The sequence below is a fragment of the Humulus lupulus genome, chromosome 1 (genome assembly GCF_963169125.1).
Source record: "Humulus lupulus chromosome 1, drHumLupu1.1, whole genome shotgun sequence".
In the NCBI taxonomy this organism is placed as follows: Eukaryota; Viridiplantae; Streptophyta; class Magnoliopsida; order Rosales; family Cannabaceae; genus Humulus; species Humulus lupulus.
The window spans coordinates 83,505,535-83,522,012 of NC_084793.1; the positions used below are offsets into that span (position 1 = coordinate 83,505,535).

At 35.5% G+C, this 16,478-nt stretch overlaps 2 protein-coding genes across 3 annotated transcripts; both read right to left on the reverse strand.

Moving 5' to 3' along the window:
- Window positions 1-3,115: 3,115 nt before the first annotated feature.
- On the reverse strand, window positions 3,116-6,544 carry LOC133817493 (acetyl-CoA acetyltransferase 1-like). Its single transcript, XM_062250034.1, has 5 exons — window positions 6,437-6,544; window positions 6,251-6,283; window positions 5,829-5,915; window positions 3,302-3,400; window positions 3,116-3,216 (listed from the first exon to the last, which is right to left on the reverse strand). Exons 1-5 carry the CDS (start codon window positions 6,542-6,544, stop codon window positions 3,136-3,138), a joined length of 408 nt encoding a protein of 135 aa, XP_062106018.1. The 3' UTR covers window positions 3,116-3,135.
- Window positions 6,545-6,843: 299 nt separating this feature from the next.
- Window positions 6,844-9,541, reverse strand: LOC133813210 (protein C2-DOMAIN ABA-RELATED 11-like). Of its 2 annotated transcripts, XM_062246860.1 has the most exons (4): window positions 9,365-9,541; window positions 7,953-8,017; window positions 7,260-7,452; window positions 6,844-6,920 (listed from the first exon to the last, which is right to left on the reverse strand). In XM_062246860.1, the coding sequence occupies exons 1-4, from the start codon at window positions 9,384-9,386 to the stop codon at window positions 6,916-6,918; spliced, it is 285 nt and encodes a 94-aa protein (XP_062102844.1). In that variant the 5' UTR covers window positions 9,387-9,541; the 3' UTR covers window positions 6,844-6,915. The 2 variants fall into 2 exon arrangements, with proteins under 2 accessions (XP_062102844.1, XP_062102843.1); XM_062246859.1 differs by lacking the exon at window positions 6,844-6,920 and having other exon boundaries at window positions 7,162-7,452.
- Window positions 9,542-16,478: the final 6,937 nt, after the last annotated feature.

Below are 16,478 nucleotides of genomic sequence, written 5' to 3' on the forward strand. Positions count from 1 at the left end.
AGACTTAGCCTCAAAGTTTCCTTGGTGTTCTTGGGCTTGAAAAATGGAGAGAACACTTTGAGAGGTCTTCAAAAATCAGATGAGTGAATGAGAGAGAGTGGTGTGGTCGGTTGGGGAGGGATGGAAGAGTTATATACTATCTAATTTATCTCAAAAACACTCAAGTGTTTTCCTCCCACTTGCCCACTTGACTTCTTAATTAAATGGGATTTAAATTTTATAAAAATTTGGGTTCACACCACTCTAAAACACCACATGGCCGGCCACCCCTTTGCCATATATGATCATTTTTTTTTTTTTTTTAAAGGTTAATAAAGGTTTCATAAGAAGAAAAGTCCAAATTGGCTTTTGACACCTTTTTTCACTCTTATTAAGTTTTAATCACCAAACTTAACATTAATTAATTAAATTAAATGTCTCTCACATTTAATTTAATTAATCACATAGTAAAATTTAACCTAAGGTCCATTCATGGAATAAAATTCCCCATTTCGGTAAAATTAGGCATTTAACACAAAATGCCCTAAAATTTCCATTTTCTTTTAGGTTTATTATTTTTGACCAAACTTTAACTTTTATGAATGTATTTTATGCCCAAAATATAATTGCCATGATTTTTCATTTTATTTTCCGAGATTTTTACCCGATCAGGGTTTTTGTGTCGGTCCAGGACCGAAAGTCTTATCTTGACTTTTAAAATCACAAAATTCATATTTTGGCTAGCAATAACTCATGGAATACTTACAAACAAAATATAATATTATTTAAAATAATATTCTTAACCCGGGGGAAAAATCCCGACCCGAGTCGTTTAAAGGTACCCAAAAACGTAGGACGTTACACCTTCAACAAACAGTAGAGTCTGTACTACTCTGACTTTATCACCCTGATGAAATTTTATTTTTCAAAGATGGTTCATAAAATCATTAACAAAGTTTCAACTTTGATACATAAACAACTCCAAAAACTTGACTTTATCACTTTAGTAAAGAAAAGAGGATGAGCAAAATTAGTATGAGGAAACATTAAAGGATCCGCTCACAAACTATATTAATTTCTTGCTTAAAAAGAAATATTGGTCTTTTATGAAAAAATGAGCTCACATCAGTACCACCCATGTAAGGAACAAGGAAAGAAGGGATCATCACTGCAGTTCCAAGGGCCAAAATGTAGTGCTGAAAACCCAGAAATACTGCCTCCCCTGTTTTTCCAAATGAAACAAATAACACTTTAAAATAAGAAATAGAAGAAAAATAACATAAAGAATCAATAAATGAAGAAATGAACATACCCCAAGGGCAGTACTCAAAAGCAGTCCCTCATTGTCTACTCAAGTGATTGTGGTGAGAAAACTGAACCAGAACCAATACACATACACTTGGCAAACATACCAGCGAGCAACAGATGTATAGCATGATCAAGTGCCAAGTCTTTCGCACTATTTTGTCTAACAGCCACTTCTATATTATTAACCATCACTAGAGTTTTTCCCTCTGTTCAATTGACTATTTATTTATTTATTTTGGTCCTAAAATGTGATTGATCTAAATGGTTGTTGATACATAGAACTGACTGAAACATTATAATAAAATTAACTATAAAACAGTGCAGTAAAGGTTTCAACCGTCTAAATTATATGTTTAAGAATAAAAAAAATGCAATAAATGTTCTTGAGTAGCTGTCTTGGCTCTTGGATAAAAGCACAAACAAGAGAGGTACTACACAGAGGTTAAACAAAGATTAGAAACATACACGTTCAATGGCTACCCGCTCCTCAGGAGTTACAGTCATAGCCTGTGGCATGGCTGAAGCCATCAGGCTCAGAACGTTCCTGATTGTATAATAAAAATGAAAAATTAGCATGTGTCAAGTAGATAACAAAAACTGATAAATAATAAAAAAAAAAACTGCATTCATCTCACCCTTCTCCTCCCTCAACAAGTTCATTTATCAGGGGCAAAAAGTCAGCCTGAGGCTCTTGTATGAGATGCACAAGATGTGGATTTTGTTTCCCTAGCTCTTGAAGCATAGGTTGCAAAACAATAAGTGTAGCATGAATACTATTTAGTGTCCGTCTACCACCAAAATGACCAAGCTATCAACAGGCATTTTGTTTCTTTATGAGAAGCCTAACCTGCTGAATTTGAGGGTTTGCTTGCACCATAGCTCGCAATGCTTGGAACTACAATGAAAGTTAGAGAAAAAAAATTCAACCATGACTACAGCAATAAAAAAGAGTAAAGCTCCATATGGATCAGAGAAAAAAAGAATGGAAAAAAAATCAAGTACCTGTTGACTGTTTCAAAGAAAATACAAATTTCCAGCACCAGCATTTGCACCCACATTTGGTAGGCCCTGATTCAAGAATAGTAATATTTTTTATTAATTAGCTGATCATAAAATACAATTCAAACTTCAAAGGAGCATCTATCTGAGGGGAGAATTCAAAAGTTAAGAGGTAGAACAATAGCTACCTGTGAGAAGAGATCCAATGGATTTGCATTAGGGACAACAGCAGGTGCAGCAGCAGGTTGTGAAGCTTGCACTGGAGGAATGATTGCTGGGGAGTTTGCTGCTGCCTCAGCAGGAACTTGGGCAACTGGTGGAACATTTGTCTGTTCAGGAATTCCCTGATGCATAACATCTATGTCAACTTCACAGTGTCATCAACAAAGAATGTCTCTTACAACAAACCTTTGGAGAATATTAACCTTTCAAAAATATTATTTTTCATGTAATAAAAACCACATATAGAAGAAAAATAGTACACGGTTTGAGCAAACTCGTACAAAATAATAAATTTAAATTGATATAATAATGTAATTATAATAAAGCAGTTCCATTGATATTGGAGTACAGAGGAACCTGATACTTCAAAACAACCTAGTTGGAGTGTTTGCTCTAGCCATGTTGGTTAAGTTTCACTGGAATTTATCAGCACTAAAGTAATAATTTAAGCAAGCACCAACTTACATCAGCTAAACAATTGATTATTAACACTTTTAATTAACATAAACACCCCCACCAGTGGAAAGAATATATTAGGAGTTAACTAATAACTGTAAGCCAAAAATAGAAAATATAATTTGAACTCAAAAAGTATATATTACAAACACATCACAAAAAAAACCCCACTTATGGACTAAATTGATGGCTGTAACAAACCTCGATAGCAATTAAATAGTAGCGGATTGCAACATCAATGTTGCCCTTCTCCTGCAGCAGAAACATAATAACTGTCTATTAGATGCTTGCAGGCTAAATACTTGACAGTGGAACCATAAAAGATACTAAAGATTACCTTCCAAGCATTTGCCATGTTTCCATAACACTCAGCAAAGTGAGGATCAATTTGAATAGCTTCTTCATTTTTTGCAATGCACGTATCAAAATCATGTAGCTAAAACAGAATAAAATAAAATTTAAGAATCAAGTGCAAGTAAATTCACTTACAAGCCAGAAACACTGAAGAGCGTACATATATTGAGAAAATACATGAATGATAATAAGCTTCATTGAGAACCTGAAATGTAAAATATGGCAAGATAATTGTGTCACTTGGCAATAGCAACATAATGGCTTGCCAAAAATAGATATTATATATGCTTCAAGTACAGCCCATCAACACTTGCTCAAACCAAAAGTTTAATGGCTATAGAATGTTTTGTTAAGAAGTCTATTTACACTTATAGATGTTATGATAGTGTTGACCAAGACTTAAAAAGTTCCAACAAAATGAGGCAATGAAAAGAACTAAATCTAAAAGCTTGTCTACATATGCTACTGTATATTTACAAGCATTTTTTGTATGTGTGTGTAGTTGATTCAGTTTTTATGTTATATATAGAAATTTTGTTAGGCTAGTTGGCTCACTCTCTCAACATTCTCTCTCTATGAACCAAGCTGTATATATATCTATATGTATATATTTATGTTTTTTTGTTGTATTAGTTCTATTCTCTATTTTTTTTGTATGAAAGGGGGAAGTTTTTGGCATTATTATGTTGATGTGAAAGTGGTCAAGAATAATAACCAGATTGAGTTAAGTTACTGTTAATCCTAACCCGAATCAAACTAATTGTCAACTACTTACAGGTTTTACTAAAAATAGAAAGACATAAATTCAAATAACACAACAAAAATTAGGGGATTGACCTTTTACCAGCTTCTCTTTGCTGCTTCAACTAGACCTTTTTTCGCCCAATCTTCATGGAAGGCAAACAAAGTTAAAGTGAAAGAAGCAAAAAGAAACTTTGGAAAGATTGTACTGTACATGAGAAAAAACAATAAAAAGAAGATCACTACCCAAAAAAAACAAAACAAAAAAGATTGGCTTACATCTTTTGTATGCCCTCTTCCTAGTACACTTTAAAAATACTGTGATTCCTAGTCTTTTGTTTTGTTAGAAATTCATATATAACAGCATTGTTTTTAGATTTCCCTATGAATTTAGATTTCACTACCTTTGCAGCACCAGTAGAACTAGGAATGATATTTTGTCCAGCTCCACGGCCTCCTCTCCAATCCTTCATTGATGGGCCATCAACAGTCTTTTGTGTTGATGAACATTAGAAACAAGAGTCAAGTAACCAACTTGTAAACTATTCTCCTATTATAGAAACAAATAAAGTGCAAAACAAACCTGTAGTTGCACGGACAGTTGTCATTAAACCTTCAAGAATACCAAATTCCTCATGAACAACCTGTGTAAAGTAATAAGAAAATCACTCAGCGAATAACTAAAAAGCATAATAGCTAAAAATCATATTATTCATAAATGTATATTAATTATTAATGATATCTAACTCCAACCATTCAATACTATTACTATAAAATACAAAAAAAAAAGAGTTTATTATATATTTATACTATTACTATTACTATATAATATATATATTTATATGTATACTATTACTATATAATATATTTATACTATTATTTGCTTGTCAACTTTAGGCAAACATATATTAGCAAAACTAGCTCATAAGAATAACAGTAACACAGTAAGAAGAATCAAATGTAATAATGCACAAGAATCTGAGATTACACCATAAGTCTTTATTAAGCATCAACAATCTGAGATTACACCCTATACACAGTTGAGAAGAACTATCACACTCAAATTATAACAGTTCACACATAATAGAAGTCCTGAAGAAACTCTCTCACAAAGCTAGTTCTCTCTTTCTTAAAGTCTAATCTCTAAAAACTATTGTATTATAGAATGAGGTATATGCCATTCTCTTTGGTTTTCCTTTGTCAAGATTTTTAGAGAACTTTTCATCCTCTGAAAAACAACTATCAGTGTAATTTACTATTAACACAATTATAAGAATAGTCTATCAAAAAACTTGATCTCAAACAAAGATAACTTAAAATTTTAATTTAAGAGGAGTACTTGGTCAAGCCGGCTTGAAGTACTCTGCTCTTTGTATTGAAATTGAATAAGTTGAACCTTTGTGTGACGTCTTCTTTATATTAATATCATTATATGGCACCAACCCCGTACTTTCCCTTTTTATGTCTCAATACTTGCAACAACATTATTCTTATTTCAAAAATTCCAAGTAAAATATATCAGAGAGAGCATAGTTACCAATGTCTCTTTTATTCCACAGCTAAACTCTCAACAGAAATTTAAAAGAATAAATGACAAACACGAGATCACTTCACATGAGTATATGTAGAAAGCATAAGCTTAGATATGACCACGAACTATGACTTTAGATCATTAAGAAAACATGTAAACAAAACCAGAGAACAATATAAATGATATTAGAATGTCAAACTAGGAATGCATTGCAAGAGAAGGGAAGCTTATAGATTACCCCTAACAATGTGACCAAGATACGAGCTCCACTGCATCCTAATGGGTGTCCCAATGATACAGCCTCACCATGTACGTTAAGGCTTTCCTGAGATATTTGGAAATTGGAAGAGTAAAAAAATGTAGATAAGGATAGTGAAAAAATGGAGCAAAGCTGAAATGCATTGTGGACAGATGAATGACTATACAAATTGCAGAAAATGGAAGAGTGATCACATTTAAAATAGCATACATTTCAGACTTAAGAATAAATCAACTTGAAAGAAATTATCTAGTTTTCTCCAAACTCAAAGGATTAAGACCAAGCAGCTTTTGATTGGCTAGAGCTACAACCTAGAGAGAAGATGGACAAATATAAATGAATGAAAAAAAATGCTTACTAAATCAGGAACAGTATAGGGATTACAAGTACTAAAATCTTACAGAAAACGCTTCATTTATTTCATAGTAATCAATCTGAGAAGCATATAAACTAGCATTTGAAATAGCTTTTGGTATCACAAGGGCTGGAGCAGTTGTAAAGAATTCAGGTGCCAGTGAAGATAATCTTCTTTGAGCTATGTTTCAGCAACAGTAAAATAGAACTAGGAAGCCAATTCATTGGAGTACCTGAGCTGCATCAGGATAGCCCTTAATCTTTGCAATTACTTGCAATCCAAGTTGAAGTGCCTTCTCTCCACTCACTAGGACTAATGCAGCTGCACCATCATTATTCATGATAAAAAACCAAACCATATTAAGGCAAGTTAAAATCTGAAACCCTAGTCACACACACATAAAAATAAGAAAAAGGCTGCCCACAGAAAATAAACCAGTTTTGTTGTAGCATAAACTACAATAAGTGTTGCACTCCAGTTGCTTAAATGTACAAGAAAGTAAATGAGTATTTAGATAGTACAAGCCTCTAAATAGAAGGCATAGGAAACAATATATCTGATTGCATTACCACACTAAGTTAATAAATTTTTTTCAGCATTGGCGGCGGGGGAAAAGAGAGAGGTGGGAACCTTATGATTGAAGCATTGCCAGCAGTAATAGAGCCCTCGTTCTACTTGAAACTTGGTCTTAGCTTTCTTAATTTTGCAGCATCAAACTATGAAGAGAGACAAAAACAAATTAAAAGTACTGAAGCAAGTATTGAAAAATCTGACTTAAAATCTACTTTTAACTAGAAAACCTTACTATGAAATAAATATTAATAATTATACAAGTTCACAAAATTTAGTATATACCATTTAGTATCAAGATAACCCACATCCATATATTTTTTTTTTTTTAAATGGACCTCAGAAAATCCTAGCACCCTAGAAGCAATCAAGCCAATAAATTGCACTGGTAGATACTTCTAATTATGGAACAAAACTGCTTTCCAAATGAGCAAGCAAGAAACATTCACAACTAGAGAAGAAATATGGAGCTTTCTCAACATTACCATTGACACAAGTGATGGAGCTTTCTCTGACCAAACAGTTGTCACTATCTGGGACAACCTTCCTTAACACCGTCTCGCCATTGAAGTTCTGCAGAATCTGCCTGAGTCTAGCAGCAGAGACAAGTGGTCGAAGGCTGAGTTGTGCCTGTCCCATTTTGTCATCTGTCTTCAAGAGGTCTTTATCAAACACTTCCTAAGGGGAGAAAGAACTTTGGTCATATAACATACTAGTCTTAATTATGTCTTCAAAGGAATACATGAGAAGAAGATTAAAAAAATAGATGCAAACTGAAACTATTGATAAAGGCCAAAAGCCAATAATTGGCTTAAGGAAGGAAAAGGTGAAACATTTGCTACATAAACTCACAAGTTAGAGCTGAAGCTCCCATATTCAGTGAGAAAAGAATATAGGGACAATAAATAAAGGTTTTGGAGTTGTGCTATCAATTAGAAAGTTGTAATACTTCAAGTTCAGACTAATGAACGCAAGCAAAATAAGTTTGTACACAATTGACGTCCATCTAAAACATAGTTATGTAAAGACTTGAACAATATGCAACTTCAGAATGGCTAAACAAAATACAATTTTAGGATTTAACATAGCAGAGATGAGTGCCAAACTAAATTATATCTTGAAATTGAAACTATGTGGCAGATTTGGATAGCTACAAATTCAAAATCTTGGGAACTTACCAAATTCAAAACTCCATTAGGTTCTTTGAGGGAGAAAGTCAGCTCTTCATTCCAGCTGGATTGTTCTAGATATATAAAGACTAATATATGTATATGTTTATATGGGGAACCTAAAAAAGCACTTCTTATTTGATTGGAGGGTGGCCTTTTATGGCATCTGGTGCAATGATAAGTTTAAGTTTGAGTTTGAAAGCTAGATTTTTTGGCTATTTGAGTCAATAGTGTTTGGCTAAGAAATCAATTGCTGAGTTGGTTAGGAGTTTATGATTTGGCTTGTATTTTAGTCTCTGTTTTGAGTTTGTTGTAAGTTTGGTGGTGTTTCAAATTTGGCAATTGTAATTTGTTTATGTGTTTTTAATATACTCCTTTTTTCGATAAAAAAAAAGTTGAAAAAACTCAAAAACTCAAAATGTCCATGGGTGGATAAGATAAAAGCAAAGCAAACCAGGAAAATTAGCATAGGGTGATAACAGTTAATTCAAGAATGTAAATGGAGAAAAAGTAGCTCTAAAGAAGATTTTGAGACTCAGGCAAATCTTATTTATATATAGAACTTTACAACGATAGCAATACACAACATAGAAATAGATGGAAGTTGTAACAGTCTAACTGAATACAACTGAAGCTAACAAAACTAACAAACTAGAAACAGAAAACTAATCATGTAATATTATATTGTCTAACAATATATACATATATTGTTATCTTATTGGAAAGCTTTCACTTTTCACCCTTTAATTTATAAAATTATGGCCTCAGAAAACTAGTGGTAACGGCTATTCAATAAAAACAAACAAGCATAAGTGGATTCATTACAAAAAACTAGTATACAATCTGATCCCAACTTAATCCACAAAACCCATTACAAAAATAAATGTTTATGCTCTCTTGTAAACAAAATGATTGACTGAACCTCAACTCTTTTTTAACTTTACATTAAGTTTTTCATATTAATTTTTCTATTTCAAGTAAATAGGCATGCTGAATCTAATAAATAAAATTTTCTACATAAGCATTCCTTAGTACATTAAAAGTTAGCCTAATAAATAAAAGCTTGAGCAGATACTACTCAGATATTCTATTCGCTTCTATTTTATCTAATAAAATAAAAGACACAGTTCAATTCTCTAATAAATGAATGGATACAAGCCAAAATAGCAATCAAATAAAATAATTGTCTTGAAACTTATTGCCAAATTAAACTATTTCATTATTTGATTATTTAAATGTTTTATTTTCCTTGAGTTCATCTTCAAGGTATATGAATATAGGGGGTGTATTACTGCACATAACTGAAAAAAGGAACAGCAGCAACAACTCAGGTTGAAGAAAAATTTGACAAGTTCACAAGAAAGAAAAGTGACTAAATGGTCTAAAAATATAAATATAATAATCCAAAAAAAAAAACTAACCAGATATGCCAATAACATCCATGTCATCAAAGTCGTTTTGAAGGAAATCAAGAACATTCTAAACTCCTTTTGAAACCATGTTCATCCCTATGGCGTCTCCCGTGCTGCAGGTAAATCTGATATACACATTCTTTCCAGCAATCGCGCACTGAATACCCTAGAGCCTAGCAAATCTACTAGACCTGGAGACGATGACCAAAACCCAATAAGACAAATGGTTCGAATCTAATATTCATTACTATTCGATGAATCTAACATTTGAAAGAAACTTCACGGCTGTATATTGACTAAAGATTCAGCCTTTACATGATTTTTCTATTCTTTCTTTCTTTATTTATTTACTTTTAATACTTTCGGATCCTCAGATTCAGCTTCATGCTTTATTACTCAAATTTATATTAAATTAGAGAAAGAAAAAAAAAACATGATATCGATCTCCGTGTTAAAATTTCAATCACCAAAACCACAAACAATAGATAAAACTTTACATATATACATATGATATTTATGAAGCATAGACTAACCTGTTAAAGATGATGGAAAGTGTCTCAAAATTTTCAGGGTCCTCCAAGAAGAACTTCAACTCGGAAGCTCTCTTGGCGGAATTAAGCCTCACAACCGATGCTCTGGTCATGCCGTCCCTCAACAACACGCAGGTAGCCCCACCAGACAAATGGATAGCCTTGCAACCTCTATTTGTACTCGCAATCAAACAACCCTCCGTAGTCGCCATCGGCACCTAATACTCGAACCCATCGAGCAACAATGGACCCGTGATCCCCACCGGAATCTGGACGTACCCAACAGGCATTTTGCAGCACTGCCGTCCTCTGAAGCGCCTCACGTCGAATCGCGGCAGCTCTCTTACAGTCTCCGATCTTGGACTCTAGCGATTAGGACGACACCTTACCCTCCACTACTGATTTAATAATATCCTCATCTTCTTCAGAGGAAAATGTTGGAAGAGCCTGATGATCCAAGTTGGGGGTTCGAACGATGGAGCAAGGCGGTTGGCAACCATTGTCGTCGATCAGAATATTTTGTATGAATATAGGGGAAAATGAGATAGAGAGAGAAAGAGATGAAGACTGGTTCGGTCCGAGATAGGGAAAATGAGAAGGAAAATTTGCCACTTTTTTTTTCATTTGCCACTTGTTACTTTACTCATTTACTTTATATATACTATAATGCTTTTTTAGTGGTATTATAATGATGTGTTATTGAAAGGGGGTTTTGTTGTAGTGCCACTTGGAGTTGTGATATATGAAGCCTACACTCAAGATTAGATGAAGCTGAGTCAACTGAGTTTCTTAAGTGTAACTAGGAAAGTACAAAGTTTCTCTCTCTAAAGAATACCAACTTTCTCTCTCTAAGCTCTCTCAGAAAATATCCCCAAGAATCCCCACGTAAGAGTCTCCAAAAGAAGGATTCCAAAAGTCCCCCAAAATGATGTCTTAAGCTCTTTATTTATAGGCTCATGGATCGTACACGAAAGATCCCCCGAATTGAGGGAATATCTAGTTTTATTAACCAACTCTAACTAATAAACAAATTTAAAATATAATGATATGGCTATTACTTCAGGATGTTTGAGATATTCTCGCAGTAGTACAGGTGATTATGGCTAAAGTCGTTATTAAGGTTCTTTAAAAAAATCAATGGGCAGTTAACCCCTGAGATTCTAACACATCCGGTCGACTACACTCCTCAATCTAACATAGTTGGTCGGCTAATCTTTCTTATGATGAATCTGGTCGGGTGAAACCTCTTTATGATGTAGTTGGTCGGGTGAAACCCCTTTATGATGAATCTGGTCGGGTGAACCCTCTTTATGTTGTAGCTAGTCAGGTGAAACCCCTTTTTTCATGTAATTGGTCGGGTGAAACCCCCTTCTGATGTAATTGGTCGGGTGAAACACTCCCTGGCTAGTTAAATTCTTTCCTGGTAGAGCAAATAACTTCCTTACCAGGTACAACCATCTTCTCAGCCAATGTTCTTCCAACCAATGATATCACAACTCCGCGGGTCCTTTTCTAACCTTTGCATTTCCCTTGGTCAACCTACTTCTTGACCATTAATATGCCACTTGACGACCATGCATTGCCACTTGTCACTTCAAACTGCCACGTCATTGAACTGAAATTTTAGGGATAACATTTTCCCTTTATTATATGATTTACTTGTATGATAAACATTTTCTCTAGCTAAATGTTATTGAGGTCGTCCAAAAGCTTCTGCCCGATCAGTAACTTTCACAAATAATAAAAGCCTAACCAGTTAAATCTCCGAAAATTGAATAGCCAATCAGAAATTTAGAGAATATCCTAATTGTTTCCTCCATGTGGTGACTCACCAGTAGCTTTAATATTTTATGTGTCCCAAAATTCCAAAAAATTACCTTATATGTTCTCCCGTCTTTTCAAGTAAACCCACGTTTGAACTTTTCAAGCCATGACATTGACACTTATTAGTTCCCAATTATGGGAAAGAGAATACTAAGAGTTTTTAGGGTAATTAAAAATTTCCTCCTTTCCATTTAAATATGCCCACACATGCCTATCCCTCACAAGCAACAAACACATCATAAAAATAAATTCCTCTTGTCTTGGCCGATTCTCCTCCAAAGCTCCAAGTTGCTTCACTTCCTTCAAGCATATCAAAGGCTTCTTCAAGAAATCAAGTGTTTTCCCTTACATTTGGGTAAGTTCTTCCTCCTTTGGCTTTATTTTTAAGCATTTTGTCCTTTAAAATTCTACCCAAATATTGATTAGGATAGGTGAATGTCGAAACCCACTTTTGATATGCTCTCCTTGGAATTTTGTGATGAATATTTGTAGGATAGTGCTTTTGGGCTAACCAATTTCACTTTCAGTTTCATGAAATTTTGAAGAAAAAATAGTTTCCCATCCTCCATTGCATATTCGGGTTCATGGGTTTGTATGAACTTGGAAGTTTTCTTGAAACTTCTTGAAACCCTTAAAATTCCCCCTTTGATCTTGTTGTTGTGCTCCATGAATAGGAAAACGTGTTTGTGCCCCACGTTTTTTAGTAAACTTGTGCTTGCCGAGTGAAATTTAAAAAAAAAAAAACAAAATCACTATTCGAATTTGTGTGTGTGACCGATCAAATAGACATTCTTCCACTCGGACTGGCTTGCTCTGATCGGGTTCCTTGGCTGTTTGGAACACGTGATCACTCTTTGGAACACGCATGAGCTGCTTGGAATTGTGTTTGTGGCAGATCAGGTTTGCCTTGGCTAGTCAGAACCTGTGCCTAACTGGTCGGTCTTAGACAATTTGGGTAACCCCGATTCATGTTGGCACCAATCGAGTGTACCGTACTGTGCTCGGGTGACATAAGTCAATCGAATTCACATTGGCCCCGATCAAACTTTTCTCACTGTTTCGCTCGGTCACACACTTACCTGCTTAAGATGCCTTGGTTCCTTGGTGTCCCTTCATCTGCTCGGTCACATGCTTAGCCACTCAAGTATGTACCCATCTTTGGGAACCCAAACACCACCTGAGCACAAAACATACAACACCCGATCGGGTTGGCCTTGGAATGTGCCGTATGACAGTAATTTTTTTTCTTTGTGAACTGTATCAAATTATCACTATGGCACACATACATTTTTATCTGGGCAGTAAAATGTTTTCACTTCAGACTTTTTTTTTTTCACTGGGCACTAAATATTTTTCCTTTGCATTCATTTTCTGATTGGTTTACTCACCTCCCTGTATATTTTGTAGATGAATCATTTCAACTACAGGGGAGGTGACAACCAAACAGACTCCAATTCCTCATCTCCCGCTTCAAGTGATACCCTTCCGAGTAGCGATTCTTCTTCCAAATCTCCAAGCAAATGAACTCTGGAAGACCGTCTTCATCGTCTCAAGAAAATCCTTCCACGATCAACTTTATACTTCCTTCACGAAGATCAGTTCCTTAAGCAGCAACATCAGCACCAACCGATGGTGAAAAAGTCCTATCGACTCCCTCAGGAACAAGATCCCTAAGTAGCTCGTAGAGCAACGCAAAAGGTGGTGGAACAAGTGCCCTTTGTGGGATAAAATTTATTAGAAGAAGTTGAGACTGAAGCCTCTTCAAAGACTCCTTGCCAAGCTCGAAAAGCTAGTAAACCCAAGAGAAAGGTTACCCAGACTTTTGCTACAAAAATCCAACAAACTACTACACTCAAACCGAGGAAAGAAGAAGATCGCATGCCTTCATGGTTCGTAGCTAAGGCTTCTAAGCTAAACTCCAAAATGCTCGATAAACACATTCAGACTTTGGGGCTTGAAGGAGTGAATGTGATACGTCCACACCCACACCAGAGAGATAATAATCCTGGTGGATCATATTGTGCCTGGTCTAGGTATCACATTTATGCAGGAGCTACTATCCCTTTGCATCCTTTCTTTAGGTCAATAGCGGATTACTTTAATGTTTCTCCCTTCTAGATTGCTTCAAATGGAGTACAAGCCCTGTCTACTCTTTACATTCTCTACCACTTCCAGGGCTGGAACCCACCTACCCCTCATGAGGTACCCTATTTGTTAGATTTTAGGACCAACCCCAGCCACAAGAATACAAGTTTTTTCCACCTGTTTCATAGGCAGAAAGAGTTTAAGTATCTTCATGGTATTGCCCATAAATCGAATCTTGGAAAGTATTATACGTAATACTTTCTTACTCCAGACATTAAAGCAAACAACCTAGCTTTTACACATGCAAACCCTTTTGATCAACCTCTCCCAACCAGGGAAATGCATTCCCTGGCAGTAGATCTCGCTAACATTCCCATTGAGGAGAAAGGTGTTGAGAAGTTGGTAACCTTGGAGAATCTCCAATTGGTGCGGTTGTTACAAAACAACCAAGATATTGTTGTGGGCAGCACAACTGATGAAGCAGATATGACTAATCAGTCTAATGTCGATATCGAAGTAGTGACTGACAAGTTTTCTCCTGAACCATCTCCTCAGCAACGCCAACCAAGTGGTCTTATCATTAGAGAGCCTCTTCTTGAAAACCCTCACCGACCCGCCTTCCCTACCAAGCCTGGCAAAGGCAAAAGCATTGAGCTCCTTAGAGAAGACAACTCATCGTTGGAAGACGAGGAAGAGATTTTCGATGAAATTCTAAACTCAGGTTTTACTAATAGTAACCATAATTACATTTTGAGAATGATTGTGATAAAAGTCTGTAGAATTTTGTTTTTCACCTATGTTCATTTATTGTTTCCACTAACCAGGTTTTTGCTTTATTTTTATGCATATCCAACCATGTTCAAGCAACTCAACACTCCATCTACCCAAAAAAGGAAAATTGGTGAAAGTATCAGCTTGAATCCTCCAAGCAAGGTCATGAGGACTACACCACCTAACCAGGGGAGACAATCTGATCAGTCAGTCACTATCCCACGTTTGACTCCTCCATCAATTCCTTCTTCTGCCAGCCTACAAACTACCCGTTCAACCTACTTAAGCAAGCCTCTTTGCATTGCTGGTGAGTATGACAAAGAGTTACTAGACTATACTCTCCACCACTCAACGACAACTCAGACCTTTAGACTCTACCCCGGCAAAGCGTTGAAATTGTCCTCCACAAAGGCCTTGCTCAAATTATGAGTGTAAGCATCTTATCATAAACACTCACTTTCTTATTGATTGTTCTTATTCAGAATACTTTTCTGGTTATTTACTCCAAGGACTCATCACTGTTAGTCATGCTCAACGCCGAGCAAATGACTATAAGGAGCTAGTCAAGGTCTTGAATGATCAATTGGTGGAATCCCAGGCAAAGATTGAAACTCTAACTAAATCTGAGAAAGATATCCAAGCAAAGACTAAGCAGGCGGAGAAAATAATTGCCGATCGGGGTAGATCTCTGAGGGAGTTGGCTAATGAAAATTATAAGTAGATCCAGGCCAACAAAAAATTGACTGACTAGCTTGAGAAAATGACTCATGAGAATGAAGAGTTGAAACAAGACAAGGAAGCTAATCTATCTCGTTATGAAGAGATCTGCTTCAACTGCTTCTATCAGATATGGAAGCTAAAAAAGCCTCTTAACCTCAACTTTCTCTCTGAAGAGGCAAGGGCAGAACAGATTGCCAAATGTGAAGCCAAGGCCGCCGAGGAGGCAGCCATTCCAGCTGGTGTTGTGCCTACCTCTCCTGCTCTATTATTCCGACCAGAGGAGGTTCCAAATGTTGATGATGATGTTGACTAGCCAGGGATTAGTTTACCCGACCAGTAAACATGCTTAGCCGACCAGGGAGCCTCCTACTTGATCAATAAAAACTTTGTATCTGGCCAGTAGTTTACTTGTTTTTCTTATACTTTTGTTGAGACAATTGCTCCTTACCAACTTTGATAGTTTGCTCGTATGACCGAGTTGTTGGCATTTATACTATACTTTTCTTTTTAACTTAAAACATTTTAATTCTTTTTAGACTTTAAACATTTATAATTTTTTGTGAATAGTAAAATCACTCTGATTTATGCCATATATATTTTCGCATGAGTACTTAGTTTTCTAACTTAGAAATTATAAACATTTCATAAGTCCCTACTAAGTATACTTTCTCACACTCTTATTGCTTTAACATTTTATGAGCATAATGTTTATTTTCACATGAATATCTGCTTCTAACTTGAAATTTTGAAAAATTCCAAGTTACTTAAGCTTTGTCAAACAAGTTAGCTTAATGGCCTTTTTTAACTTCGAAAATTTACAAGTCAGCCTAAAAACAAATATCTTAACTCGTGCTCTTATTGCCTGTGTTAAATTATATACCAGTATACCCCATGTCCCCCAAAGTGATCGAGGGTTGAAAGATCCTTGGTCACATGCTACTTGATGGAATCTGTTCGAGCAGCTATTACTCGTGAAACACATCGAATATAAAAGAAAACATCCGAGCAATTGAACACTGCTAGAATACCCGACCAATTAAATACTGTCAGTTTGCTCGTCCAGGTGAATACCGGTCAGTTGAACACTGCCCAATTTGTACTGACCAGTTGAACACTATTCAAGTAAAAAAATAATAATCAACACATATGTATAATTTGTAGCAAGATTTGACCATGTTGTGCGTGATCTCTTT

Coding starts and splice junctions, on each gene's coding strand:
- LOC133813210 (XM_062246859.1), bottom strand. CDS start 9,386: ATGGATGTTATTGGCATATCTG. Junction 8,018..9,364: donor GGATGTTATTGGCATATCTG/GTTAGTTTTTTT, acceptor TTATATATCTAG/AACAATCCAGCTGGAATGAA. Junction 7,453..7,952: donor CTAATGGAGTTTTGAATTTG/GTAAGTTCCCAA, acceptor TTCTCCCCTTAG/GAAGTGTTTGATAAAGACCT.
- LOC133817493 (XM_062250034.1), bottom strand. CDS start 6,544: ATGAATAATGATGGTGCAGCTGCATTAGTCCTAGTGAGTGGAGAGAAG. Junction 5,916..6,250: donor AAATAAATGAAGCGTTTTCT/GTAAGATTTTAG, acceptor CAAATATCTCAG/GAAAGCCTTAACGTACATGG. Junction 3,401..5,828: donor TCTTGGTCACATTGTTAGGG/GTAATCTATAAG, acceptor ATTCTGTTTTAG/CTACATGATTTTGATACGTG.